Source organism: Pogoniulus pusillus, chromosome 16 (genome assembly GCF_015220805.1).
Source record: "Pogoniulus pusillus isolate bPogPus1 chromosome 16, bPogPus1.pri, whole genome shotgun sequence".
In the NCBI taxonomy this organism is placed as follows: domain Eukaryota; kingdom Metazoa; phylum Chordata; class Aves; order Piciformes; family Lybiidae; genus Pogoniulus; species Pogoniulus pusillus.
The window spans coordinates 9,839,762-9,867,066 of record NC_087279.1 but is presented as its reverse complement, the minus strand read 5'-3'; the positions used below and the strand labels follow the sequence as shown (position 1 = coordinate 9,867,066).

Genomic DNA, 27,305 nt, shown 5'->3' with positions numbered 1-27,305 from the left:
CCTTGGATTTACTTGGGTTTACTTTAGAAGAATTGAAATGTCTCATACTGAGTTTGTTTTCAAGTGTATGTCATGTTCTTGCTGTTTGGTAATCTTATGATTTAATGAAACTGCTCCTTGAAAAAAAATTCTCTGTACTGACTTTTCACTGTGAAATTGTCTCAAAAATTAGTTTTTTTCCCTATGGCTGTAAATCAATCATAACTGAGAATGATGGAAGAAATTGCACACAGTTTAACTTAATTTCTGCAACTCTAATCTTGACTAGTGTCACAGAGGAACGTTTGCAGACCTCTGGACAGTATGTTCGAAGTTACGGGAATTAACTGTGTGAAGTGGAACTCTTACCTTTCAAATGGTGTACATTTGCTTAGCAACAGCATTTCTTTTAAACAGAGTATCTGCTGTGTGTGATTATAGGATGTACAAGTCAAGATGTGCAGTCAAACATCTGTTCTTCCTTGAGAATAACATACTCCAAAAAGGATTATTTTTGGTATATTGACCTCAATATATTTTCAAGCGTAACAAATCTCACTCAGTTCTATTGTAAAAGTCTGGCATAAACCATTCAATAGTTTTATTTCTGTTTTTTTCAGCTATATATAACTTATGTTGCATATTTTCAGGTACTCACGTCATGGAAGGCTCTGGACGAATGCTTGTGACCGCTGTGGGTGTGAATTCTCAGACAGGCATCATCTTTACTCTGCTAGGTGCTGGGGGAGAAGAAGAAGAAAAGAAAGACAAGAAAGGTAAATTTCACAAAACATGAGTATGCTCCAAAGAAAGCTGTTTGGCTTTGTGTAGCTGGAGCTCTCTTCCATTCTTAATAAATAAATATGGTCTTAAAAACTTCCTTTTTGGTATACATTTTTATCATCACATGCCACACAGAAAAACAGCAAATGCTGTTAACCAATAAGTACATTGGATAACAAGGTGTTTTTCCAGTGTGAAACTGCAGGCTCTCAGTACATAATTAAATGCAAAGGAATACATGGGCATCCTCCCATTGCCCTGTCTTCTTTACATATATCCATACTCACCAAAAACTTGCTAAGGTTTCGCTCTTGCACATTTACATCTCTATAACAAGGGTTTTTCTTTGTCAGAAAAAAAATTGACAAAAAAAAACCCCTTGGTCATGGAAATAGCATCTTTCTTTGAGCTTCAGAAATAAAGATAAAATGTGGTTTTTTGCTAGCCTGGTTGTTTAATGTCAATGACTGACTTTAAAGGCATTTTAATTTCTTAAGGTGTAAAGGTCAACCTAAGAATAGTAAAAGACAAGAAAATAGCAGGAAATGTTAACGGAGTTTAACTTTGATGTTCTGTATCAGTTAATGAAATCAAGGAATCTCTTTATACTTTTCACGTTCTTGTAGTGTGATGTCATATGCAATTGCTCATCTGTGGATTGCACACTAAGCAGAAATGTGATTTAATGTGTGTCCCTTCCAGTTCCTGTTCATACTCTCTTGTAAATTGTTCAAGTCTGCTTTCAGAGTTTTGTTTCAAGTTTACCTTTTTGACATAATTAAGGGCCAGTTCATGTGAGTTTTTTAGACATTTCCACTCTTTATAGTGGTTTTGACTATTAATAAAAAAGAATAGATGTAGCTTTACCAAACATTTTACTTAGTACATTTCTTTAATGTCAGGCTAGTTTTGAATGGTATCTTGAAGTCTAATCCTGCTATCAGTAAGAGGAAGACTCTTGGAAACAGATCTTTTCAGATCCAGCAGTGTCATGGCAATGCCTAGGGAGAGGGTAGGTGAGGTGGAGCAACTTAAGAACCTGCTTGCAAGTGACAGCTGCCTGCCTCAAGCTCCCTTGTTGGAGCAGCTTTCTCTGTGTATTGTGTTGCTCAGGGCACTGGTGATTCTCTCATGTTTCAGTGTGGACAGCCTTGAAAGACAGGGAAAGAGAAATGGGAGATACCAGACTGATGCACTTTACTGTGGCTGTAATTTATTGCCCAGAGCCAGAGATTCTCATGAGCCTCTTGTGCAGACACTGAAGCTGAGTGCAGCTTAACACCAAAAAATTCCTTCAGGTTTTCTCATGCTACTAAGCAGACCTGGTAGCAGACTGAGGCCCAGACTCATGCACTGTACTGTCCTATATAAACCTGCAATTCTCTGAAATCCTGCCAGTCCTAAATGTCTGTTTGGGTCTTACATGGGTGTGTGCTTCTATCATTCATTAACATGTTGTAAAAATCATCATACAGGTGTGAAACAGGAGGATGGACATCAGCTGCCAGGTAGAGTAAGAACTGTACCACATCAAATGGAGGATGAGGCTTTTAGCTAGCAAGCTTTGGTGCAAATCAGGGCTGAACTAATGATTAAAATTGGTTTTGAATCAATCCATTTAAATTAGAGAACAATTTAAAATCAGGAGGATTGTTCATGGCAGACATTTAAGTATGCACATGCTGTTGGTGTTGCAAGTCTTAATGGTAAGCTTGGGTAATCAGTTATTCTCCAGAAGGAAATGAGAGTGTATTAAATGTGGGAATGTGTGATTTGCTGTTCGCAGTTCATGCTGTGCTGGTTAGTATGAGGATCCAAATGGAATAAAAAATAAGCGTGAGTAACCAAAACAGTTTAAGTTGTTACCATCACTATAATCAAATTTGCAATTGAAATTTTCCTGAATGTAGTTTGACACACAGGGTGTGTTTTTAAATCCTTTGTGCTGTTTGTTTTCTACTCCTAATTTACCATTTCTAAACAGAACAAGGCCATGTTTCTTGAATACTAAACCAGCACAGTGTGAAACACCAAGGGGCAAATGCCAAGGCAGTTAAGGAGTTTTGATCAGGATTAATTGTAGGACTCTATGATCTACTGTCAATATTTAACCAGCAGAAACAGGACAAAAACTTACTTTATTTGTGGAGACTATTTTTCTGAACTTTAGTATAAAAACCATAATAAAATAAAAAAAACTTCTTTAGGTTTTTCACCTTCCTGTTGGGAAAGATTTCCTGACCAGTTTCTCTAATCTGCAGATAATTGCTGAAAACAAACCAATGTGGATAATTTTAATTTATGAGACTTTTCCATTTCACATTTGCTGCAGTTTTTAAAACTACTCTGGACCACATGAATTCATTAATTCAAAGAAAAGCTTTCAACCATTCAGTAGTTGCATAACAGTATATTGAGGTAATACTACACATAAGAGGACCAAAGCAATGTACAAAGTACTGCATACAGTCAGTTCTCACCAACTCTGTTAACTCTCTAAAATGTCTTTCATATTTTATTTACTTATTTATTTATTCTTATTCTTCCACATATGAGTTTTTGCCTTACTTTGTGCCACCTTTGTAAAGATGTTTTGCTTTTGAAAGTTTTCTTAATTGATTTCAAACAGATTGATTTTGGACAAAACAAAGCCATAGTATTCCATAAATGTTTTATTTTTTTTTAATTTTGTCATGTGCCTTTGTTCCTGCTGTTATTATTATTATTATTTATTGTTTGTTTGTTTTTATCCATTATTGCTCAGTAGATTCTTCCCATCCCTCCTCCCACCCTCCTTCAGCTACAGATGGTGCAACAGGTGCAAATGCCACTGATAGTGCAAATGCCAGCTTAGTCAATGGTACGTCAAGAACACCTAGCTTGTTTTATTTGATAGTTTGCTCTCCTGACTATGTAAGATTCCTTCTTCCTTTGAACTGCACAGATGTTGTATGTGCATGTGATTACCCTCTGAGAGATCCTACTCCATAATCCTATAGTAGCTTATAAGAGATGCCACAAAGGTACTGTGATTTACTTAAACTATTCACAGATAATCAGGGATGGAGGAGGAAGAAGCAGGAATGATGGTGTGCTTGCTGTCAATTAAAAGTGCAATTAAAAGGAGCAGTTTCAAAGGCTAGTTTCAAAACTTCTGAGTTGCCTTTACAAAACGTTTCATTGTGAAGCTCTGTACACATTTGTTATCTTAGATTTGAACACCACCATGTTAAATGTATTCTTCTGATGTGGCACTCTTATAAGCGTTCATATAGTCTTCATGTGAGAAATAGTGCTGGGATCAGGAATCTGCTTCATTTCAACTAAGTGTGCTAGGAGTAACTTTTGCTGTTGAGCATCTTTATTTGGAAGAGTCTGAAAAGCTGTGCTTGTGGACATTTGTATATGCCTTCTGATGAGCCCACCTGTTTACTAAAAAGAATACAAGTGCTGCTGCCATCAGTTTTGACTATGTCTTAGTACAGATTCTTGACTCCACTTCTTAGAAGGCAGCTATTTCAGTATCTCTTGTAATAGTCTAATTCTAGTATTAAATGGAGCAGGTTAACACTAGTCTAGTTTCAGATAATCAGATACATCAGTCTTTATTTGCCATAGAAACCTTTCCCTCCTGTGCAGCACCAATAATACTAACAAGTGTGGTTCTGCTTTTCCTCCTATAGGTCCAATACCTTTTTTTTTTTTTCATGCAGGTCTGTGGTTGTTACATTACAGATGTGAAACAAGTACTAAGCTTTGCTGCTCTGATATTGTAATTAAATAGATATTTGAGCCTATTTTAAAGTAATTATATTATAATTTAAACCAAAATTATAACCAGATGTACAACTACACTCTTGCACAATCTAAGTTTGCTGGTAAACTGGGATTTAGAATCTCAGTGCATGGCAGGACCCTTATCCTGGTTCCAACACTGCAATTTCAAATTCCTTAGAGGCCAAGAACCAGGAGATTAACGGTGAATATTTAATCCTTTTCTTTTTCTGCTTTACAGTTCTACTCCATTAGGTGTAGAACAAACATACACATGCAACAGATTCTTGCAGGCACCCCTCTGGAGACTGCTATATTATATTTGTGCTCATTCCTGCTAGTTGCTGAATACAAATGTAAACATCTGCTGGGGTGCTTTGCTGGATGAGAATCACTGTTCAGCAAGATGCAGTAATGAGCCCAAGATTGTCCTAAGCTGGTCTCTCAGTTAGCAATTTTAGTTGCCTGGTGAATATCTGTTGTGTTTGGTCTTAATGCCTGAACTTAATATGGAAATCTCATTCCAAGGGATATTGAATCAGTGTCTTAAGTAAATATGTGATTTTCTGTCTTTGCTCCCATCACAAACCATAGTTACTGTCCCTGTTTATCTTGGAGCTGAGAGATGCATACTCAGTTCTTTTCAGTTCACAGAAGATAGAATCCGGTTTTTGTTCAGCTGAGTGTGTTTTGCTCTTCTCTGAGAGAAGACAGTTGAATTAATTCTGCAGATCTCTTTGATCAACATGAACAGGAGATACTTTCCACAATTCAACTTATCTGACATTGTGTTGAGGGGAGAGCCAAAACTTGGCAACCAGAGTTAGATCTGAGTGCTTTGAAATTGTCTGGGAAATTGCCAAGGTCTGACTTCTGTTTATACTATAGATTTTTTTAGATAGCAGTGATAATGAGTTAGAGAGGACTTAAAATGTAGATATGTCTTGCAGAGGAGAAAGGAATAGAAGATGTGCTAAAGCAAGGAGACTAAGTTCATGGAGATATTTGTTCCATCTGGATGAAGTGCATTTTTTCAGTAATGGCTGAGAATTCTCCCTGAGATTTGATTGAAAGGAAGCATTTTTCCTAAAGTCTAATACTTCTGTATAGGTGATATCTTCAGAAGAGGAAAAATACTATGTACCTGAATAAGTACCTATATCAGGAAATGCTATGGCTTCTTACTTGAAAGTCAACATCTTTCCACTTCAAATATTGTTATGTCTTAGTTGTCAACAAACAGCTGACACAGAATAAGTGTTTATTAGTGATTTGTTTTCAGTCAGTTAGTTTATAGTGATAAATTCATACTGGTTTATTGACATAGCCTGTTTGTTATTTGCTGTATCTAAGGAGCTACCATAAATTCTGCTAGGTTCTAGCAAAGATTAGAATGTTCAATTGTTTGGCCTCTGTTAAAAACGTGGACAATGTGTTCAGTTTATAAAAGGTTGCAGGTTAAGGGTATGAGCAGATCATTACATCATGCAGAAAGACAATAATTCATGAAAATGTATCTAATTTTAAAGTAGTCTCTTAGAAAGGTGTTTTTTTTTTTTGAAAGAAAATATAAGATACAGCAGTCAGTGTTCAAGACTCGTTAACCCCAAACTTGTTTTCCTTATCATTATCCAGGAGACCACTACCTGGTTCCTAAACCAGGATTCTCATGTGAGGATGTTGGATTTGACCTTTGTTACTCACAGCATTTGTTACTTCAAATTATATTCTGATGTAGAAGCACCATACCAGAGAAAGGTCTCATCTGAAACATTCACATCTCCTGTTAATTCTGCCCATTTTGGCATCGTTGCACTGCTTTTCAATTCCTGCAGAGCAATTGGAAGGTTTAATATATTTTGGAAGCATTTTCTGATTTGTAAGTGAAGTTACTTAGCTCATAGAAGAATTATCTAAGACTTTCTATTTGATACAGTAGAATCAGATTTATTATTTCATACTTAACCTGTGTTTTGCTAATGCATTGCCTCTGATATCACATTGCGTGAAAGAATTCCTAATGATTCACCTCAGAGATGTCTGATGTCACTCTCACCCCTATATATAGATTTGCAATGTGTGTCCTTTCTCATGAGCTGCAGAGTGTTGCTGCCTTGCCATGAAGAAGGCTAGACTGAGTTCTACTGCAACATCAGGCATTTGGGAAGACCAATAGGATCTTTTCTGGTTTGTGCTCTATCATAGCACATGATGACATAACTTGATTACCTACTTTGGTTGCTTCCAAGCGTTTCCTTTAATGCACAAATAATCTCTAATGCCAGTGATAGGGCTTTGTTCTATCTTGTAGACTCTTCATGAAGGGCCGGGGGAGGTAAAGGGGAGGCTTTACTTGGAAAGCTTATTTTGAGGAGTGACTGGCTTTTGGAGTAAGAGATCAGGCAGGCATGGTGCCATGGGTACCTTCTGAGAGACATTTTAGTAAGGCAAAGGCAACCAGCAAAATATTTTGTATTAGAATTTAAAACCTTCAAAGCAACTGCAGGACACAGATCATAGTGGGAGGCTCTATGTTCTAAACATTCTGATTTTTCTTTTTTTTTTGCTTAGAAAAGTGAATAAAATAAACTCAAATGGATTCCTCTGCAGTTCAGGGCCCAGACACTGTTCCTTTTGCATCCTAATGTCCAAAAAGAAAAGAAGAAAATATTTTCAAACTTATGTAAAAGGACATTATATTTGTGATTATGTGTTCAGAATCATCAAAATATGAATAAGTATTCATCCTTCTAACGTTTCTAAGAAATGTGCAAAAGTCAGAAAGATGAGACAGCATTTCTGGTCCTAGCACTAACTAAAAGGAGAAAGGATCTCTCAGCTGTAGTGATTCTATCCTCTTAATTTCTTTCTTTGTTCATAATTTACAGCCAAATGTGAATTATTTGGAACAAGAGGAAATAAATAATTTACAGCATTTTTTCCCTTATCATTACCTAAATTAGCTCTTCTTTTCTTTATCAAAATAATTGGACTATAACTACCTGTGATGACTCCCTCTCATCTCTCCATAACCTAAGTGCAGTAGCTGCTAAGGTGAAGAATATTTTCGCTAAATACCTATGTGTATGTTGTTGTTAATGATTGTCCAATTTTTATACTGGTAGTTTTAGGTAACCAGGGCAGAAGAATTGTTAGTGTTATTTGTTACAACATTTATGATATCCCTACTAACCAGCAAATTTTTATCATAAAATGAAAACTTTGGTTTTCATGGCAAAAGCAGTCTATTTAATTTGCCGGTTATGAAAGACATGGATTTAAGGTCTTCTAACTTGAGGAATCTTCATTTATACTGCTTTAAAGTTTTGAATTGTGTTATAATAAAGAAATTATAGACTAGGACACAGAGCAGACTGTCTGCTCTACATTCATGTTTGTCAGTTCTTAAGGAGAGCTTTGTCCTTTAGCCAGAAATAAAAATCTCTAGATACGGTTTATGTCTTCCACTAACTTTGTGAAAAACCGTTCTTAGAAAAATAGCCATCAGGAGGGTGTGAAATCCAACTATGCACTGTACGCAAAACATCTAGTGGAAATTTCACCATGAAAAGGAACTTGGTTTTGTTGAGGTTCTTTTGTGGCAAAACATCTGTCCTTGCAGGATAAAATGGTCATGTTATAGCCAGCATGGGACTAGAGTACGGAATAGACAGGCAGTCGGTGCTAAGCAGTTTACTCCAGCATAGTTCAGTAATGCATCAGAGTGCTGAGATCCTTTCCTTTGCTGTAGTCCTCTGCCTCTGAATTCTCAGTGCCTGGAGCCTGTTAGTACTGGGGGATATGTTCTGACGAGAGATTTATGATTGATTTGATAATTTTCTCTCTTTTTTAGAGGAAGGTTTTTAGTAATCTCTCAATTGCAGACCTGCAAGAAATGCATCTTAGCCTTTCAATTTTGCCACAATTTATTCACAACACAGAGCGAGAAAGCGAATGCATAACTTCTGCTGCTTTACTGTGCATGTCAGTACCAGCTGTGTTATTACAGCAAGGAGGAAGAGCAAGACTTGCATGCTGTGTTGTTTTTAAACTCTACTGATACACTTAGTAGAATGTGTCAAAGATCCTGTGAAGAAGGTGTTTTTAACTGTTACAAAAAGAGTATGTCATCCATTCTCGATATAGTATTATAAAACTCAAGTAGTAGTAGTAGAAAACTCCTATCAGATAATTCATATATGAGAGTGAAAGTTGAACAAGGGCTCCCACCAGGAAACTGGGCATACATTTGAAGTTGTTTGCTGGTTATTCTGAATACCCAGGTTTTGTGTGCTCTGATTTGTATTTTGCTGGTTTTATTTCATGCACACTTGGAAATGGTGTGTTTCCAGTTTTAAAAAGCCAAGAAGAACTTTGTTAGGGAAAGACTGTATCTAGCCAGAATATTAAACTGGAAATCACAGATGCACTTGGCAAATCTTTCTTTAGGATAAACCAGAATACAGGATGATCACCTGACACTTGTATTTACAGGAGAAACTTGCTAAGCAATGTAACCAAGCGAGGAAGGTGTAGTTTTAAAATCCTGTTGGATCTAGATTCTTATGACCACTATTATTTATACTTTGTCTGCATTTGATAAAATAAACAATTTTCTTCTAGAATCAGTTACCAAAGTCGTACTCTATAGTAGTGTGTGCCAAAATTATACCTGTGGGTTTTTTAAGTCCCAGCACTCTTTAATTTCAGTTCAGGAATATTACTTAATTTCTGCTTTTCACTGGATTCTTTGTATTAGTTTCACCCTCTTAATCTATGCAATTTGTTCAAAAATATGTGTTAATATTTAGTATTTTATATGTTACAACATAGAACTTGACTGCAGCTCCCAAATGTGTCCAGCTAAATTGTCCACGCTTCAAATTAAATGTTGGATAACAATGGCTTCTGATCATAAATACGTATCTGTAACATGCTCATTACTTCTGTCTACTCCTTTATTTAAATTCCCATTGTCATGTTCTGTCCTGGGTGAAGATTGTTTACTGTCTGTTGTCTGTTGAAATTTTTCATCATATAGGCAAAATGCAGGATGGGAATATGGAGAACAGCCAGAACAAAGGTAATCTTCTTTCATATTAAGGAGGTTGTGGATGTTATTTTTAGCATGTAGTTAAATTCCATTAAAAGTTGAAATGGAAGTTTGTGATTTGTGCCTGTGCGTAAAAATGGCCCTGTTATTCAAACAGAATGTTAAAAAATCCCCAAGCAACCTGACCCAACAAGTCAACAAAACAAAATGCTAAAGAGGTCATAACTTACAGAATTGTGATGTATCAGATATTTAGGACAAGAGAAGGTCAGTAGTTCTAACAAGCCATTATTGGATGATGAACTTTCATGTCACAAAGGTGGTTTGGATTCTTTTTTTTTTGTTGTGCAAGTTATGTATGCTGTGTATTGTGAGTGAATTTCCAAGCCTATTTTTGATGTGTCTTGTTATCTTTGGTGTTTAGCGGCATTGTACAAACGTCCTCCTTTTTGCAGGGAAGAGGTAAAGCAATAACAAAAGGAAACTTTGAAGCTAAGAAGTTATTTAGCAATGTAAAAGTGTACTGTAAGGGTAAATAACAGGAAGGTTAAGAATCTAATCTTAGAAGATTTGTATTTAATGTTCAGTCTCAGGATGAAAATAAAAAACTATTTTGCTGTTCTCTGAAGCAAAATTATGGTTCCCTTTCTATTCCATGAGACACAGCTATCACAATTTCTTTGGGTTATACCAAATAAGCAAATTAAACTGTAACTTTCTCTCCTCAGATAATACTAAAGATTGCAAAGGTGGTGGATCAGAAACTGAATAGATAAACTCAGTGGTTAATGGTACAAAACAAAATAAGTGTGGTTTTGTACAATCTGTTCATGAAAGTCAGAGCAAGGCTGTTTCATCTCATTCTATTTAATTTACTTACGTCTGTGTTCAAGACAAAACAGACACATACACATATATAAACTGGAATGTCACTGCTTTTGGAAACATGGCTTTCTCTTTGATGATAAAAGAAAGTTTCCTAATATTTGCATTAGCATTCTTTCAAGAAAGGATGGATTTAGCCTTTGAATTATGTGTGCTTTTCATGGGAGAATGATTGTGCTATCACCATCAGACCGGATGGTGAAGTTACTTCAACACTGAATGCTTAAGGAAACTTTTACAGCCTGGCATTACCTAGAATAGTGGCTTTCAAAGTGTGGTCCACTGGTCACTGAGGTGTCCTTGCAGTTAAGAGAAGTGGTGAATCAATCATCTGTGCAACCATATTACCTCTAAAATATTCTCATTAAAAACGTGTTTGTAAGAGTGAGTTGTAATCTATGAAAGAAACCAAAAGAAATGCAGACTGTTTACCCAAGCACTTGAGAGCTGCTATTCTAGGCAATCCTGCAGTACTCATCTATTGTTGCTTGCCAAGTACATTTGCAAGACATGAAGTGTTATATATGTGTATAATACAGGCTGTGTTATAAAATAACAAAATAAATTAAAATCCATGAGTTCCATGGTACTTGCCAAAGAGCACAGTACTTATCCCCAAAGGTGTGGGATGCACAGGGGTATGTGTACATTTGTGCTCCAGCAGAAGCCCACTGTGGCTCATAGGGGCTTCTGTCTGCCAGGGGAGTGCCTCGTTCCACTCCTCACCATTGCAAACAGCCCCTCTCAGGAGGTGCTGCTGGTTGAATTCAGTAAGTATCAACACTAAGATAAAAAGAATGAATAGTTTTGGAGTAACAATTTTCTTCTATGTTATTAGCCAAGCAGCAGGATGGGGCTGCTGCCATGGAGATGCAACCACTGAAGAGTGCAGAAGGGGGAGAGGGAGATGACAAAGACAAGAAGAAATCCAACATGCACAAGAAAGAGAAATCTGTTCTTCAGGGGAAACTAACCAAGCTGGCAGTCCAGATAGGCAAAGCAGGTATGGCAGGATAACTGACCAAGTAGCAGTGTGTTATACTAGCAACAAAAGCTTTGAAAACAATTTACTCTTAAAAAATATTGGGTTTTTTGTACTGCAGTATTTAAAAATAGGTCATTATAATACTGTTCTAAGGATATTGTGTGTTATTGAAGATATTTTATTATGCTAAAGCTTAGCTTTCATTGTCAAGAAACTGGAAGCTTTGGGCAACTTGGATTATAATGAATATTTGAATCAAATTGGAATGTAGCTTTTCTCATAGTCAGTATTCCCAAGTGCAGTAGTTACATATTTAATTTCCTTCTCTCCCCTTAGAATCATAGAATCAACCAGGTTGGAAGAGACCTCCAAGATCATCCAGTCCAACCTATCACCCAGCCCTATCCAATCAACTAGACCATGGCACTAAGTGCCTCATCCAGGCTTTGCTTGAAGACCCCCAGGGACGGTGCCTCCACCACCTCCCTGGGCAGCCCATTCCAATGGGAAATCACTCTCTCTGTGAATAACTTCTTCCTAATATCCAGCCTATACCTACCCTGGCACAGCTTGAGACTGTGTCCCCTTGTTCTGTTGCTGGTTACCTGGGAGAAGAGGCCACCCCCCCACCTGGCTACAATGCCCCTTCAGGTATTTGTAGACAGTAATAAGATCACCCCTGAGCCTCCTCTTCTCCAGGCTAAACAGGCCCAGCTCCCTCAACCTCTCCTCGTAGGATTTGTGCTCCAGGCCCCTCACCAGCTTTGTTGCCCTTCTCTGGACATGTTCCAGCACCTCAACATCCTTCTTGAATTGAGGGGCCCAGAACTGGACACAGTACTCAAGGTGTGGCCTGAGCAGTGCTGAGTACAGGGGAAGAATAACCTCCCTTGACCTACTGGCCACACTGTTCCTGATGCAGGCCAGGAACTTCTGAGTACACAGTTTTGGAATCCCTAATATAATCTCAAAATACCAATCTCACAGTATTTCCCCCTCTCAGATTCTGAAATCACTCTGTTCTCTTTTAATATCCATGTTCCCCATGTTCCTGCATTCTACCCAAATATGACACATCTGTTGACTCTTGTACCCAGTACCATCTGGTCCCTACTTGTAAGTTGTAAGTAGCACTCCTCCATGTAGGTAGAGAGTGAAATCTTTTGTAATTACATAGTCTTCATTAGGTTCTTTTTTTCCAGTATTAAAGAGATCTTCATCTCTATCCAGATCCTTGGCTGAGGCCCTACAAGAGATTTCTGACTTCACTTCTGCTCAGTCCTCCTTATCCCTCTTTACCATTTGATTTTTACCCCTTTTTACTCCTTCTCATTCATTTTTATGTTCTTTGCACTTAGTTGAGCACCTAAGCCTATGATGCCACTTCTGTCTCTTTGCCTGAAGAGCACGTGCCTCGGAATCTATGGTTGTCATCTCTTTAATGTCCAATTTCATGCCTTGCCCGCTTTCATATTCCTCAAGCTTCTCAGCTTTGTCACTAGTTGTACAACAGTATGTGTGGATATAAACCCACTGCATTTATCCTGATCATTAATTTTTTAGATAAAGTACCTTTCTACATTGCCTTCTGATTATCACCCTCTTTGGCATTTTGGCAGGCATGTGAGTATCACTTGGAAAGTAATTATATAGGGATTTCTAAGCAGAATGTGGCAAGTTAAATTAATTAATCATTGCCTCATTTGGTTTTCTTTGTCATTGGGCAGTCTATGGGGGTGTCTTTAAATGTCATGAGCATTTGCCCGTACAATATTGTAATGGATTTTCCTTTATCCTCTGGCATTTAGCAATCTCCACAACTCATCTGTTTCCTGTCAACCTTAACATCCTTCAGCTTACCAGTATTTTTTGTAAGTTCAGCCAGGACGTGAAATTCACAGCATTCTACTTCTTCTGTATGATCTCATTAGAGAGAAATGAACTTGTTCTGAAATGCAGGCTTCGCTGCTCATAGAGACCTGCTAAAGAGCAATAATCATGGCAAGGCAAAAATAGAGGTCCTAATGGAGATTTGATTCCTGTACTTACATCCAGGAACAAAGTTGTGGAGGAGGAGTGCTACCTTTGCAAAGTCTATGTCTTAGGATGAGCATGTGAAGTCCCTAGGATCTTTTCTGGATTCTGTGAAGTATTTATTAGTGTCTCATGTGCTGTAGTGTCAGTATTGTACCTCTTTTGAGCCTCTCCTCATAAAACTATGCACTGTGCATGTATCCCTTTGGAAAGGGAGACCTTGGCTAGTATTTATCATGTTTGGAGGAAAACCAGTTAAAAACTATTCTGTAGAAGATTGTGCAGTATTATGTTCAGCCTCAATCTATTTGACCAGACAGAGCTTTTCTAAAATAATTTCTACAGCAACATAAACTACAGGAGTCTCCTTTTCTCAAGCCTCTTAAGATAAGCTTATTTAAAAGAAAGATGAGTGCTTGAATATGGGTAGACTAGTAATTTGTAAAGGGTGGAGGTTAAAAGGACAGATAAATGTTGTACCAGCAATGTACTGAATCGAAAACACTTGGCTTAAGCAACAGCAGAACTCCTGTTAAACTACACTGAGAGGTTTTAAATGCAGCACTAAAATGGTGCTTAAAAATTAATGCAGTAGGATTTGGCTGACCTGTAGAATCGAGTGTGTTCCCTCATTCACTGGAATATGAGGCTGTCATATATGTGTTATAGTAATGTGCTTTCTACATTTTATCATCCTTATTGCTACTGGTGAAAAATGTCATATAGAATAAGAAAATAGTTTCATGTCAAATTCAGATGTGGATTTCTAGTTGCACATGTTTTTAATTGTGTTTTGTAGTAACTGTTTATTTCTCTTTTCAGGTCTGGTGATGTCTGCCATCACTGTAATCATTTTGGTACTATATTTTGCCATTGACACATTTGTGGTCAACAAGAAACCGTGGTTGCCTGAGTGCACTCCTGTCTATGTTCAGTATTTTGTTAAATTCTTCATTATTGGTGTTACTGTACTTGTGGTTGCTGTTCCTGAGGGACTTCCACTTGCTGTCACTATTTCTCTGGCTTATTCTGTAAAGGTAAGAAACGTTTAAAGTAATCATGGGAGAAAAATGCTATTTGGTTGAGGTTATGTGTGAGTCAGTCTTCAGGTTTTATCAGACATGATGAAAATTGGCCTGTAAATGAATGTGCTCAGAATATTAATGAGAGTGTAATACAGTGAACACTTGCTTTGTACTGAAGGTATTTCTGATAAAGAAATGCAAACAGATATGTGCCTAATACATAGCTTTAAAACTACACAGCACAGGAATATCAAGCAGCATATAAATACCTACATTGTTTGCAAGGTTACCAGGAACTGATTGAGCAGAATTTACTGAGAGTAGTCGAGGCTTTTGGTAAAGAATAACTTTCTCTTCATGTTTTCTTGTACAATAGTACAAAGTTTTGACAAGAATTTGAAGTCTTCAGGGACTGATTTCAAAGAAATCAGTTTCATTGAGGCTTCTGTGTACTTAAGAAACTCCTAAGTGCAATTGCACTTAGCTGTAGCCATTGTAAATGAGTTTATCAGGAAATTAAAGAGGACTAAAGTCCTGGACTTCCATATTATTCCATTATCTTTGTAGAGATTTCCCAGATCCTTTTAGCAGTTTAGTCAGATGAGCTTTATTTGAACAATCTGGGAATTGTACACGAAGATTTTGTAAAGCTTCCTTTCCTCCCTTCTCGTCTGTCTTTCCCCACTTCTTGTTTTTTGCCCCTTTTCTTTATAAGGTCCTGTTACCTTCAGTTTCTTTAGTTAATATTTGCTGCTGTAGCTATTCCTTAAAATGTACATCTAATGCAAAAAAACCCCAAACCCCAGACAATGGAACTGTGTCAGTTTGTCAAAGACAAATTCATTTCTGGGATAGTTACTGCTTGGCTGTCTGTATCTCGGGCTGGGGTTTTTGGCCCTGATCAAAGTTCTGGTGTAATGAACATTATGTTCTCAGGAGCAAGGCTAAATAAATGCTTTTTAGTTTTTTATAACTGCTGTTAAAAATCTGCCAAAGCAACTCTTGAAGGCTTTTTTCTTTTGCTTTTTCTCAGAAAATGATGAAGGATAACAATCTGGTCCGCCACTTAGATGCTTGTGAAACTATGGGTAATGCTACAGCCATCTGCTCCGACAAAACAGGGACGCTAACAACCAACCGGATGACAGTCGTCCAAGCCTATGTTGGTGACGTCCACTACAAAGAGATCCCTGACCCAGATTCTGTACCCGCCAAAACCCTGGAGTTGCTGGTTAACGCAATTGCTATCAACAGCGCTTATACTACCAAAATTCTGGTAAGCAGGCTTTTTCTGTCAATGAAATGAAACACAGTTCCACAACTTGTAATTTTGTGAAGCAAGGCTGATTGTTTAACATTCCCTTGTGGATTGTGAAACCTTGGATACTGCTCAGGGCCTCAGAATGAGAGCAGGTGCTGCAAAAGCTCCATATTTGATGGTTTTGTTTTAAGGATGGGGTGTACCGACAAGTGAACGACAATGCTGTTTGTTAGATTGGGGTGCCCAGTTTTGATGTGGGTAGATTTGCTAATGCAGCTAGTGTTCACTGAGACTTCATATGTGTACAATTATTTTTGCATGTCTTTCACTTTATTCTCAATTAATTTTCAAATGGGACAAATTGGATTGGCTAAATTATTGGTTAAATGATCATTACTCGATCTGATTCCAAGTGAATTACATCCAGAGTATTTTGTTCAATCTGTAAAGCAAGGCAAAATGGAAATAGCCTCTTTGCCTGTGGCATGAGATTCTTCTGTACAGATTTAATTAAGTGGCTGAAAACCTGTGCAATTCCAATATATTTGTTCTTTGAAAGGTCAAGCTTAATCATAATATTGGAGAACAAATACATTTATTTTCATTTATGTATTTATGCATTGTCCTTTTTGTAGCTCTGCTGAGCTGAGAAAGGCACTTTTCATGTGTTTCATGTTTGTTTTAAAAGTACCCTCCTAAATACAGTCACAGAAAGCAATTGGTGAAATACTATTGAGTGCTGGAGCATTTATTTCCTTTAATTCTTGCTATGCAAATACCTGGATATCAGTAACAGTCAACACCTGGAAGAAGAATGTTTAGAGAGACCTGGCGCAGATACACACTGTTTGTAGCAAAAGTGGTTTTGAAATGAGTACTTCTAAAGATCATTTAGCCAGGGTAAGTGTCCAAAGTCAGCATTCAGTCCTGTGTTGTGGTTTACTCACTCTTCTCACTGAAAGTTCTCTGGAAAGGGAAATGTGGGGTGAACCAGTCCCTGAGGCAGCTTGAGCTGCTTCCTATGTTGGGAGTGGACAGGGAAGCACATAAATCCTTCATAAGCTCAGAAAGATACTGTTGGCATGTTCTTCCCAGTTGAAACCAGCCAGTGTACACCTCCTTTGTGGCACTGTAGAGACAAATAGCTCTAGTCAGTTGAGGCTGGAGCTAGGCCCTTTTGATTTGGGATTCAGATCCTCTGGAAAAGCAGAGCTTATGCAGCTATTGCAGCTGTGAGCACCAGTTCCCCACTGAATACCGGATCTTATTCTGCCCTTTTCCTGTGGTCTGTCTGGGTCACAACCAACCAGGCTGAAATGAAAGATGGATCTTTAATTCTCTGATGGTTGAGTGCAAATGCTGTTAATAGCTCAGTGCTTATTTATAACTGAGCAGGAATCTTTTACTCTGTTTCTGTAAATTGTGCTTTCACAAAGCAGTGTAACATTTGCTTGTTGGGGAGAGGGATGTACAGCTTAGGTACTTCAATCTTGCTATAGCCTAAGCAAGGTTCAGTATTTCCTTCTATAGAAAGAGCAGAAGAATCAAAGTCCTCCTCTTCACACAGACTGCAAGTAAGGTAACAGATAAATGGGGATGGAGGATAATAGATAACTATGTAAGTTTGTGTATCTGCTGCAGTGGCAATGCAAGTCACCACTGTCAGCCCTAGCTGATATTAAGGAGTTTGACTCTGGGGGCACTTTGAGAGAACGTTACCTTTTCTGGCAGATTTTCCCTCATTCCTAAGAAACCACAAGGCAGACTGGTTGGTAATTAAGTTAGGTGGGACTGGCAGAGCAAGGCTTAATGTCAGGTGTGCTACCTTTGATTTAGATTTTGCTGTTCATTTTGAATGCTTGGGATCAAACACAAGAACAGAGTATTTCTGGTCAGCTTCCACACTGGTTCATCCTCTCTGAATCTCAGAATGAATTTGGGTTTCCGAATAAGGCACAGGAAGGCATCAGACATTCCAAAGTGATGCATCTGTAAAGTTACGTTTAATGATCTGTCTTGTGATAATAGTTTCCTTTGACTGAAATATTTCTGGTCAGTAGTAGTTCTGAAATGTCACCTCAGTCTCAATGTTGTTTTGGAATTTTTTTGCTTTGTCATGTGGGTTTTTGGGTTTTGTCTTTTTTTTTTTTTTAACTCTGCTTTGCATTCATTGCTTCTGGTTGAAATTAGTTATGTGTGTCTAGTAAAGAGAGGCAATATTTCACCTTGTTGGCTTTGCACAAAGACTGTAAAATCAATACAGGGATGAAGTCCTCCAGAAATCACCTTTGTGCTGGCTGCTTAATAGATTACGACTTGAACTTATCCTTATAAAAGTGAGTAGTGATTTTACAGGTATTAGCATCATAAGATCAAACCCATGAGAAAAAACAGCCCAAATGTTGGAACAATTCATGTTACTCATTGTTTGAAACAAGCTTCAGCTACGTTTAAGCTACAAGATATTGTTCCTTAGCCTTTATTAATTTTAAATCATAAATAAATGCAGTAAAATATATGTAAGGGAGTCATTTCCAAGATGAAGTATGCACAATAATTTTCCAGCTGCTAATACTGAATGCACACTTCTGCACTCATTCTCAGAGCATATTTAATCAAATTGTGAATATCAGCTCAAACCCAACAGGCACATAAGTGTTATGTCACTGAAATTGAATTTTACATACTCTATTTTTAGTTCTCTGGTTCTGCGTGTGTTGGAAATCGAGCTTTGTATGAACTTCTGTTCAGAGTGATCACATATGGGACCATAAAATTAGTTGAGATGCTCTGCTGAATGAGAAATATTCCCTCTTGCATTGTCTTTTGATTAAGGAGCAATGGAACCATTGATAAAAATATAAAAAGGAAATAATATCGCTGCTTGGGATAAAAGATTTGAATTTCCCTGAGAAATTAAACACAAATTATTTCAGCTGAACAGTAGCATCATTAAATATAGTTCTTTTTAATGCTTTCCAAGGATTAAATTACTGGGTGAGCTGATTTTGCATTCCATTAGCTTCAGGGCAATTTTAAAGCTACTTTTGTGCTGCTGATGTGAAGCTGTTCTCTGGAAAGCCTTTCTTTTCCAATGTTCATGTTTTAGGTAGCTTTCTCACATAGAAATGGGGGTCAGACAAAATGACCTTCAAGGGTCCATTCCAGCTTGATGCATCCTATGGTTCTGTGAAATAAAAATCAGACTCTGTACATTTTTGCACATGAGCTGTGGTGAGGACTGTAAAGCATCTCTTACACTGAAAACCAAATGTGCATTTTGGGAGTACTTTGATTGGGCTTGCGGCAGAGATATATTGATCTTCAATATCATGGAGCAGTAATGAAACAGAGACTCCAAATACCAAAGCTGGTGATTTGAACTCCTTTGTTGAGCTCTTCCTTGCATAAATTCAGTTTTAATTAGAAAAATATTTCTTCTAATTTCCTGCAAACTGTCAGAGGGCACAGATGACATGCTTGCTGGATGAGTATAATGTGTTCTTAATAAGGAGAGAGCACAGTTAGCATTTAGTAGAGCGACTTCCAGCACCAGTAGAAAAGGCCCAGCTGAATCTCTTATTGGTAAGATCTGTAACAGGCACTTCATTTGGTACTTGATTAGGTGCCTATGGAGTAAAAAAGCCACTTATGCCTCCCTTAGGTGAATATCTGGATCTGCATCAGAAGGACTGTTTTCAGTTCTGACATTGTGGAGTATATAATTTACTGCATTTGCAGTGTGTAGCACAAGGTAACAGCATTCTTTAAGTGAGGATCTCACAGGAAAACACAGAGAGATGTCATAGAAAAGCATAAAATATTCACTCCCTTCCACAGCTTCTGCCAGCTTAGGAACTGAATGAAACATATGTTTACTATGTTAGTAAATATTAGCCAAGTAATGAGGGTGACTTTGTAAAACTTTTGGAACAAAAGGGCCTCTAACGGATAAAGTCCAAAGGGATGAAGAATGAAAACAAACTAAACAAAAGGCAAACATTTTTCTTGCAGTCAGAGCAGAGGAATCACTGTTTCCTGTGTATCATAATGCAGAAGAACACCTGCCTATGAAAATGTAACATCTGTCTAAGAAAATAGTGACATTACCAAGAGTGCTGGCAGCACACAAACTCCAACCACATTCCTTCCACAGTGCTAGGTGAGGGTCATCAATGTATGCTCAGACACACCTATCCTTACATGCCCATAGGGATGTCTTTGAGGGCCTGAAACTACCCCAGCAGGGAGGACCCCACAACTCAGAGGGGTTTTTTCCTGGGGAAGAGGGATAGTTAACCTCCCTGGGAGAAGGTTGCTGAGGATGCAGGCTGGCTGCAGTTATGTGATGGGATGGATATGCAACACAGACACAGCCAGGAAGATCTACCAGAGGAGGGAGGAAGGTGTTAATTCACCTTCTTGCTTTGTGAAATTACTTTTTCCTGAATATATAATGAATGATATTATTAATACAAGTGGAACAAAATTTCTAACTTCTTTATGCTGAAGGCAGTTTGAGAGATTTTGGCATAGAATTTTGCTGTTAAAAATAAATTGCTCTGACTGTCTGAGGCAATGAATACTGGGATGAATGTACCTGATACTTTCTTGAGAGAAGAGGTGAAGGGAGGCTGCCAGAGCACATAGAAAACCCATAATATATGAAAACCATAAGAAGAAATTACATTCTACATAAGTGAAATGGGAAAGTAATGGAAAATAAGATTTTAACAGCTGCTTTGCAGGAATAGATGAAAAGTCTATTCTGTGGGTATTGAGAACATGGATGTAGTAGCCAGATGAGGGGTTTTTGTTTGTGAGGAATGTATTTGCATCCAGAAGAAGTCCAGCTATCTGGGTTGTTGAGAGACATGTCTTTCATTAGTTTGTCACTTTGAATACAGCAGGGCTATGTTGGTGTTTGTAAAGTTGTTCTTTAAAGTTCTTGAAAACATCTTTATGTTTTTGGTATATTTGGAATTTTCCTGTTGAGAAACAGCAGGTTGATTTATGGATTTTTCAATACATTTCCTCACATAAATTTAGAAAGCTATCAGGAGTTGCTTGCAGCTGTCTTAGTTCTTTTTTGACAGAGCATAGACCTTTTATCTCTCTCTGCAGATATATTGATGCATCTGTGTATTTATATGAAGTTTAGTTTTCATGACATAAAGGCAGCAGTCCCTAACTGTTTAGGAAAGATTGTTTGTTTTGGTTTTAAACAAAGCTCATACCCCAAAGAGATCAGATTTTGCCATACCTATCAACAGAAAATCATCAGAATTGATATTTCCTGAGGCAACAGCAAAAGAGCCTATGCTTCGTCTTAGCTCTCTGCCAAGGGCAGTCATGCTAAGTGAAACTGCTGTTGGGTGTCAGTAGAATTCTCTTCTTTATTCAAATAAGTACTGTGGGAAAGTAGCTTTTAGACTCCAGACCACACTTTTAGCTATCTCAATATTTTAAATTGGATAGCTATTTTTACTCTCAGGTACATGTTTCTGAAAGCCTATTCTCAAGCTCTTTGTTTCTTGTGTTAAAATACAGGTAAAATAGCCATTTGTTTTTATCTTACCTGAAGGTTCACATCATCTCTTATTTAATCCAGAGTTCACCCATTGCTCACAAAAATGTTCTGAGTTAAAATAGATACTTTAACAAACCCCTACAAAAAATCAGGACAGAAATGGTGAAGAAAAAGAAAAGAATAACTATAGATTGAGGAAAGCTTTAATTTATGATAACATTAAATGAAACCCCAAATAAATGGCCTGGCCTAAATTCTGGCTTATTTCTTCTGTAGATCCCTTACATTAACGTTAAGCCACAAATATAACGGGCAGCTCCCGGAGCTGACTTCTGTGGAAATGATCATTTATCACAGGTAGTCAAGGTGTCAATTAAGGTTGACCTGCTGACAAGAAAGGAGGTCAGCTTTGGGGAAGGAGAGGCAGTGGAAGAAAGAGTGCGAACCCCAGAGAAAAGAATGTTGCGGAGAGGGCCTGATGAGGGGGAGAAAGGTAAAACTGGAAGATAGGGAAGAAAGGTGAGTTTAGGCCACAAGGCTGTCTTATGAGTCAAGCAACTCAAGGACAGTACTGTAAGTCTGTTACTGGCTGCACATTAGTTTGGTAGTGGAAACTGAAAATTGTATATGCTTTTGGTTTTGAAGGGCTCAGATGATGGTGTTAAAATACTGGCTGGAGCATTCCTGAATCTTCATCTAAATGGTCCATCCGAGCCATTTATAATTGGTTTGATTGAAATTTGATAGAACTGGTTTGTCTAAGATCTTTTTCTAAATAGGCAAAATGTATATCTTCATCTCACTTTTTGTATTATACAGCTACATGTTGTAGATATACATCACAGACGGGTCCAGGCAATGCAGGCCAAAGTATCTTTCTACATAAAAGCAAGACAATCATCACCAAAACAAATCAAACAAAAAACCTCCATCCAACACTATTTCCTTTAGAACTTTTTCATAAAGTCCTTGGTAAGCATTTTCTCAAAATATTCGAGGCAGGAAAAAAATAACCTATGGTGTGCATATTGTTTACTGTGTAAATAATAATAATTAGAGATAATAGATCACGTAGTTAATTGTCTCTGCTTCTAGGAGTGGTAATTAGCAGAGAGCAATGATCTTCACACATCACTTGCCACTGAAGTTTTATGTAAGAGGTACAAATATAGCTTTTCTCACTAAATTAGCTGCTGAGTTAATAACTGAAATAATAGTGTTTAGAAAAGACTTCTTGAATGTGTGAAGACTCAGACATATTATGCTGGTCCTGTGCTTGCTGCTGCCAGGTTGCAGGGGCTTTGGTTAGAAAAAGAAGTGCTTTTTAAAAATAAAATCTTCTTTTCTGAGAGTTGTTAGGGCTGAAACAGAATCAGCTGGTCAGTAAGCTGCTCAGCAGTTGGCTCTGGGATGGATTGAACTAAGCAAAGAGGGATTAAGGAGCAGAAATGGGAGCGGGGCCATCCTGTAAATCTGCTGTTGACATTGTTAGGCACTCTGGAAGGTTGCATGATTTCAGCAGTGGTTGGATGGTCAGAGGCAAGGCAGCATTCCCCACATCTGACAGAAATGTTGTAGGTAAATATGCTCTGAGCTAGTGCTTTCCCTGAAGCTCTCATTACAAAGTAAACTGTAATCATGGATGAAAAGGACTGCAGCTCCTGACAGCTCTTTCCTCAGTTCTCAGTCTCCTCTTCTGTCAAAGAAGGGGGTGACCATCCTGCTTCAGCAGCAGATGAACGTAGAAAGAGAGGATGGATAAACAAGATAATCCTGCACTGCAGAGTCATGGAACGATTTGGGTTGAAAGGGACCTTAAAAATCATGTAGTTCCAATCCCCCTGCCATGGGCACAAACACCTCCTACTAGACCAGCTTGCTGAAGGCCCTGTCCAACCTGGTTTTCAACACTTCCAGGCTTGGAGCTTCCAAGCAACCTGTTCCAATGCCTTACCACCCTCACAGGGAAGAATTTCTTCCTCATGTATAATCTAAATCCAGCTTCTTCCAGTTTGAAGCTGTTACCACTCATCCTGTCACTCCATGCCTTTGTAAAAAGTCTCTCTCCATCTGTCCTTCAAATACTGGAATAATGAATAAAGATTTTAGCTTTATCCAATATCTCAAATAGCAATGAACAATGCCAGATTTGCTGTGCTGAAGACCCGAGCTACTTCAGAGCACAGCAACACATACAATGTAGCACAACAATTTATCCCCATATAGCTAAAAGTTTATGGTCAATGTAAATTTTATTTCTTTATTTTCTTTCTTCACATGACAGAATTCAAGGTGGTAAAAACCTCCTTAATATTGGCCTTCTTTGCCTTCACTGCTTAGTAACTGCAGATGCCAATTATTCCAGTTGGAATAAATTACTGCAAGATTATAAACAGGACTGACAGGCACTTGGAAGCTTTCTGTTGCTGCAACATAATTTACCACGGTAGATTCTTTTTTAACCTGCTTGCTTGTTTGAAAATAGATTTTTAACTTTCTATAATGCCACAAATGTATTCCCTGTTACCTTGCATAGGGGTTTGGTTTACGTTATTTATCTTATATCCATGTTCTTATTTTCCACTCACCTTGTACCGGCAGAAGATAATTTGCTTGCAGGCATAACTGCCAGCTATTGCCAGATACCCCTGTTGACAAATGCAGGCTTAAAAAGTTAACATTTCCTGCAAGGTGTTCCAAAGTGTTCTCATCTAGATGTATAAATATTGTGTATTGTTGTCTGATAATTTTAGAACTTTTGGAATAAAATATATTGGCACAATGAATGATTTTAAATACATACTTCATTTTATGCCTGTGGTACCCTACTGAGACAAAGCCATCACACTTTGGAGCTGATTGATATGCTGGTTGGAATTTAGTGCTAACACTTTGCAGGGAGCATGTTTTCCTGATAGGAGCTTTTGTTTTTCCATGAGTGGGTGTAAACCACTTACTTCAGGCACATCTGTCTTAATGTAGGTTTTCTTTGTGTTCTCTATCATCAGGAGCAGGAAGATAATAATTTTATACCAATTTTATAGCAAATGGTAGTGGGTTTGTAATCAAACAAAGATACACAAACAGGCTTATTAGAAAACAATGCTGTGGATGAATCGTCTCTTTTGGATGTATGTTATATAAATGTATAATGTATATTATATAGCTTTTAGTAACTTTTCTTCTTAGTCCCAGACTTCAGTGTGGTTTATTCCTTTGTGGGGAACGAAGCTACAAACCCCTCAACTGGTACAGTGCCAGCAATAAATTAAATGACAGAAAACATCTTCCTAATTTCAGAGCACTAAATTTGCAGGACTTACTTTCTAGACTTGAAATAAGACTTTAAATTAACTTCACATTGCTATTCTTTGTGAATGAAATAGCAGTTAAAGAGATTTATTTTCTGTTATCACAAGCAAAATACTATTTTTTCTTTTTTCCTGAATCACAGCTAGGCCTAGAAGGTTGATATTAAATATAAAATATGTAAAAAAACTATGCTTGGCATCCTAGTTCCTGCCTTTTTTGGGGGAGTAGCCCCCACTACTACTTATTCTTTCAACTTTCCCACTTTTCCTTATATGTGAATCTCTTGGCTTCTCTGGATTCCAGTCAGTCACATTTCTGTGTTATTTACAAGTCAGCGTGGGAAGGTGTCCCAAAATGATGGCCTTTCTGCTTTTAGACGTGGTGCCAGATAAGCCAGAAAAATCTCCAGCATGAATGAGGTTCTGAAAAGTTGTAACCACAGATTCTGAGCAAACTGCAAGGGACATTGACTTCCAAAAACCACATGACTTTGGTGTATCTTGTTTCTCAGGGACATATGACTTTGATGGGCAGAAGACAGAAGGTATCTGTTATGTAAAATCTTTTTCCCAGATGGAGTCGATCAGAGGAAACATTTTAATCATACTGATCCTCAGCATCTCTGAAGCAATGTCAGACCTGTTTTAGCAGACAACTTACATGCAAAAAAAAAGCTTCTAGAAAGAAGAACATTTAAAACATTTGGGACAACTTTTATAAGTACTGCTACAAACCTGTCCCATGGTTGGAAGTGCAAACACACATAGCAAAAAGAGTATGGGTGGCTACTGGCAAGTCTCTACGGAGACTGTGGGACACCCAGCTGAAATGAGTGCTGGGCAGTAGATGTAGCTCATTGCTCACAATACTCAATGAAAGCACTGAGCATCTCAAAACTTCTGCTGTGTATTTCTTATGCCATATTATCTTTCTGTGCTTTTTACTTTTTCAAGTGAGTGGAGAATGATGTTACCTTACCCTTCACTCCAAAGGAGAAGGGTTAACAGCGCTCAGTGCTGGTTTACTAGGGGCTATATATTTGGAAGAGGCAAGAGACAAGCTTTTCTGGGAGAATTTTCCTATAAAGGAGGCCAGGATGTTCAACCTCTCCATCATTGCTGTCCTGTTTCCTCCTGAATGAATAATCAGATAGAATTGGCTGCAGTCTCCCAGCCTGCTATTCTGCCCAGCAAAGGCATCATTCTTAGTATCCGGACAAGGAGAGGGACTGGCCAGAGGACTGAATTTATAATGCATCTCAACCATTACCTAACCAATCATGCCACAAAATCCCTCTGAGAAAATATTAGATAAGCATTGCTATAGCATATTATGTACATTTGAGCTAATGCATTTGCTTCCCAAAAAATCACCACCTCAGCTAGTATGTGATAGTTAGATTTAAAGAGGAATACATTTTGTATGACAAGTGAAAATAACTTCTGGTGGTGTTTTTAGATTAATTTAGAAATGGATACATGAAGAACCCTTTTCCTTACTCTGGAAAAGAGCACCATAAACAGAGAAGATCTATAATTATGATGGTCTATAATCAGTAGCTTAAGTGAAAAGACTTCCTTTTGCATTTCACATGCCTAGATTTGCTTTGCATCTACTAAATTTAGCTCCACAAACTATAAAGTTTGATGGTAGTTGTGATGCAACCAGAATGACAGTATTAAGACTAATGGTTGCTTTGATTTGGTCTTTCTAGAAATTTATATTTCCTGTCTAAGATATATACAGTAGAAAAATCCAAGGCATTGCTAAGTTTTGTGCAAATGGAAACTGTGCATAGACCAGCTACCTGTCTTTTGTGAAATTAAGGTTTTTGATGTGCCACAGGTAAAGGCTCTGCATGGATTGTGATGATTGCTTTCTTGTACAACATGGTCATTCTCACAATGCAGAGTACTGGTGGGGCTGGTAGTTCTTAGTTTTCTGTTGTTGTTGCTTGGAGATTCTTTTAATTTTTTAGGCCAAAATGATGATTTTATGTCTCTAGGGCACTACAAGACTTCCAGTTTTAATAAGTAAAAAGCATAGAGAAGGTAGTGCAGAATCAGACTAGAGTTTGTAAGCTTAGATAACATGAAATAGATGGTGCGCGTTTCGCAACTTTGTGATTGAAATTCACCTGCAGTGGCGAGCAGAGAACACACATGAGATGCATGTCAGAGTACTAGTTGAAGTCTTCTTAAAAGCTGTGATTAATTTTGATTAGGAGTATTAACTATTTAATCACAAGGGAGGAAGATTATGTATTTTATGGAATTTTGATGGTATGTTCAGAAACATTGAATATTTTCATAGGCAACCTTGGGGAGACAGTCTGTCAATGTTGGGGAGAGAACTGTTGATAGATGACTGAAGCAAGTCTTAGACTAGTTCAAAGAATGTATCACAAACGTACAGCTCCTTGCCAGACCACTGCTACAAGCAAAGAAAATGTATCTCTGTTTCCCCTTATCTAAAAGATGAGGTTTCAGCCTTAAGACAGATGCACTAGTGCTTTAATGTTGTCAAAACTCTGGTTCTGGAAATACACATTTTAACCTGCATACTACTGTCTTGAAATTTTTCACTACCTGACCAGCTCAACATAGTGCAGTTTGTCTCTGTTTTCCCTGTCTTTGTTTTCCCTGTCTGTAGCATTCTGTTTTCCCTGTCTGCAGCACTCATGA

At 37.8% G+C, this 27,305-nt stretch overlaps 1 protein-coding gene across 11 annotated transcripts in view; it reads left to right on the top strand.

The window, feature by feature from the left end:
• The window catches only part of ATP2B2 (ATPase plasma membrane Ca2+ transporting 2), a 398,492-nt gene that overhangs the window by 309,189 nt on the left and 61,998 nt on the right, over positions 1-27,305 (top strand). For 7 of the 11 annotated variants that reach the window (XR_010305183.1, XM_064156366.1, XM_064156367.1 and 4 more), the window contains 6 exons: positions 630-755; positions 3,530-3,622; positions 9,578-9,619; positions 11,313-11,477; positions 14,316-14,530; positions 15,552-15,794. Coding sequence is in view for 10 of the 11 variants with exons in the window: in XM_064156366.1 (XP_064012436.1) it covers positions 630-755; positions 3,530-3,622; positions 9,578-9,619; positions 11,313-11,477; positions 14,316-14,530; positions 15,552-15,794 (884 nt within the window). In the remaining variant the exon portion in view is untranslated. The remainder of the gene's footprint in view (positions 1-629; positions 756-3,529; positions 3,623-9,577; positions 9,620-11,312; positions 11,478-14,315; positions 14,531-15,551; positions 15,795-27,305) is intronic. The other 4 variants (XM_064156370.1, XM_064156374.1, XM_064156373.1 and 1 more) reach the window with 2 other exon arrangements.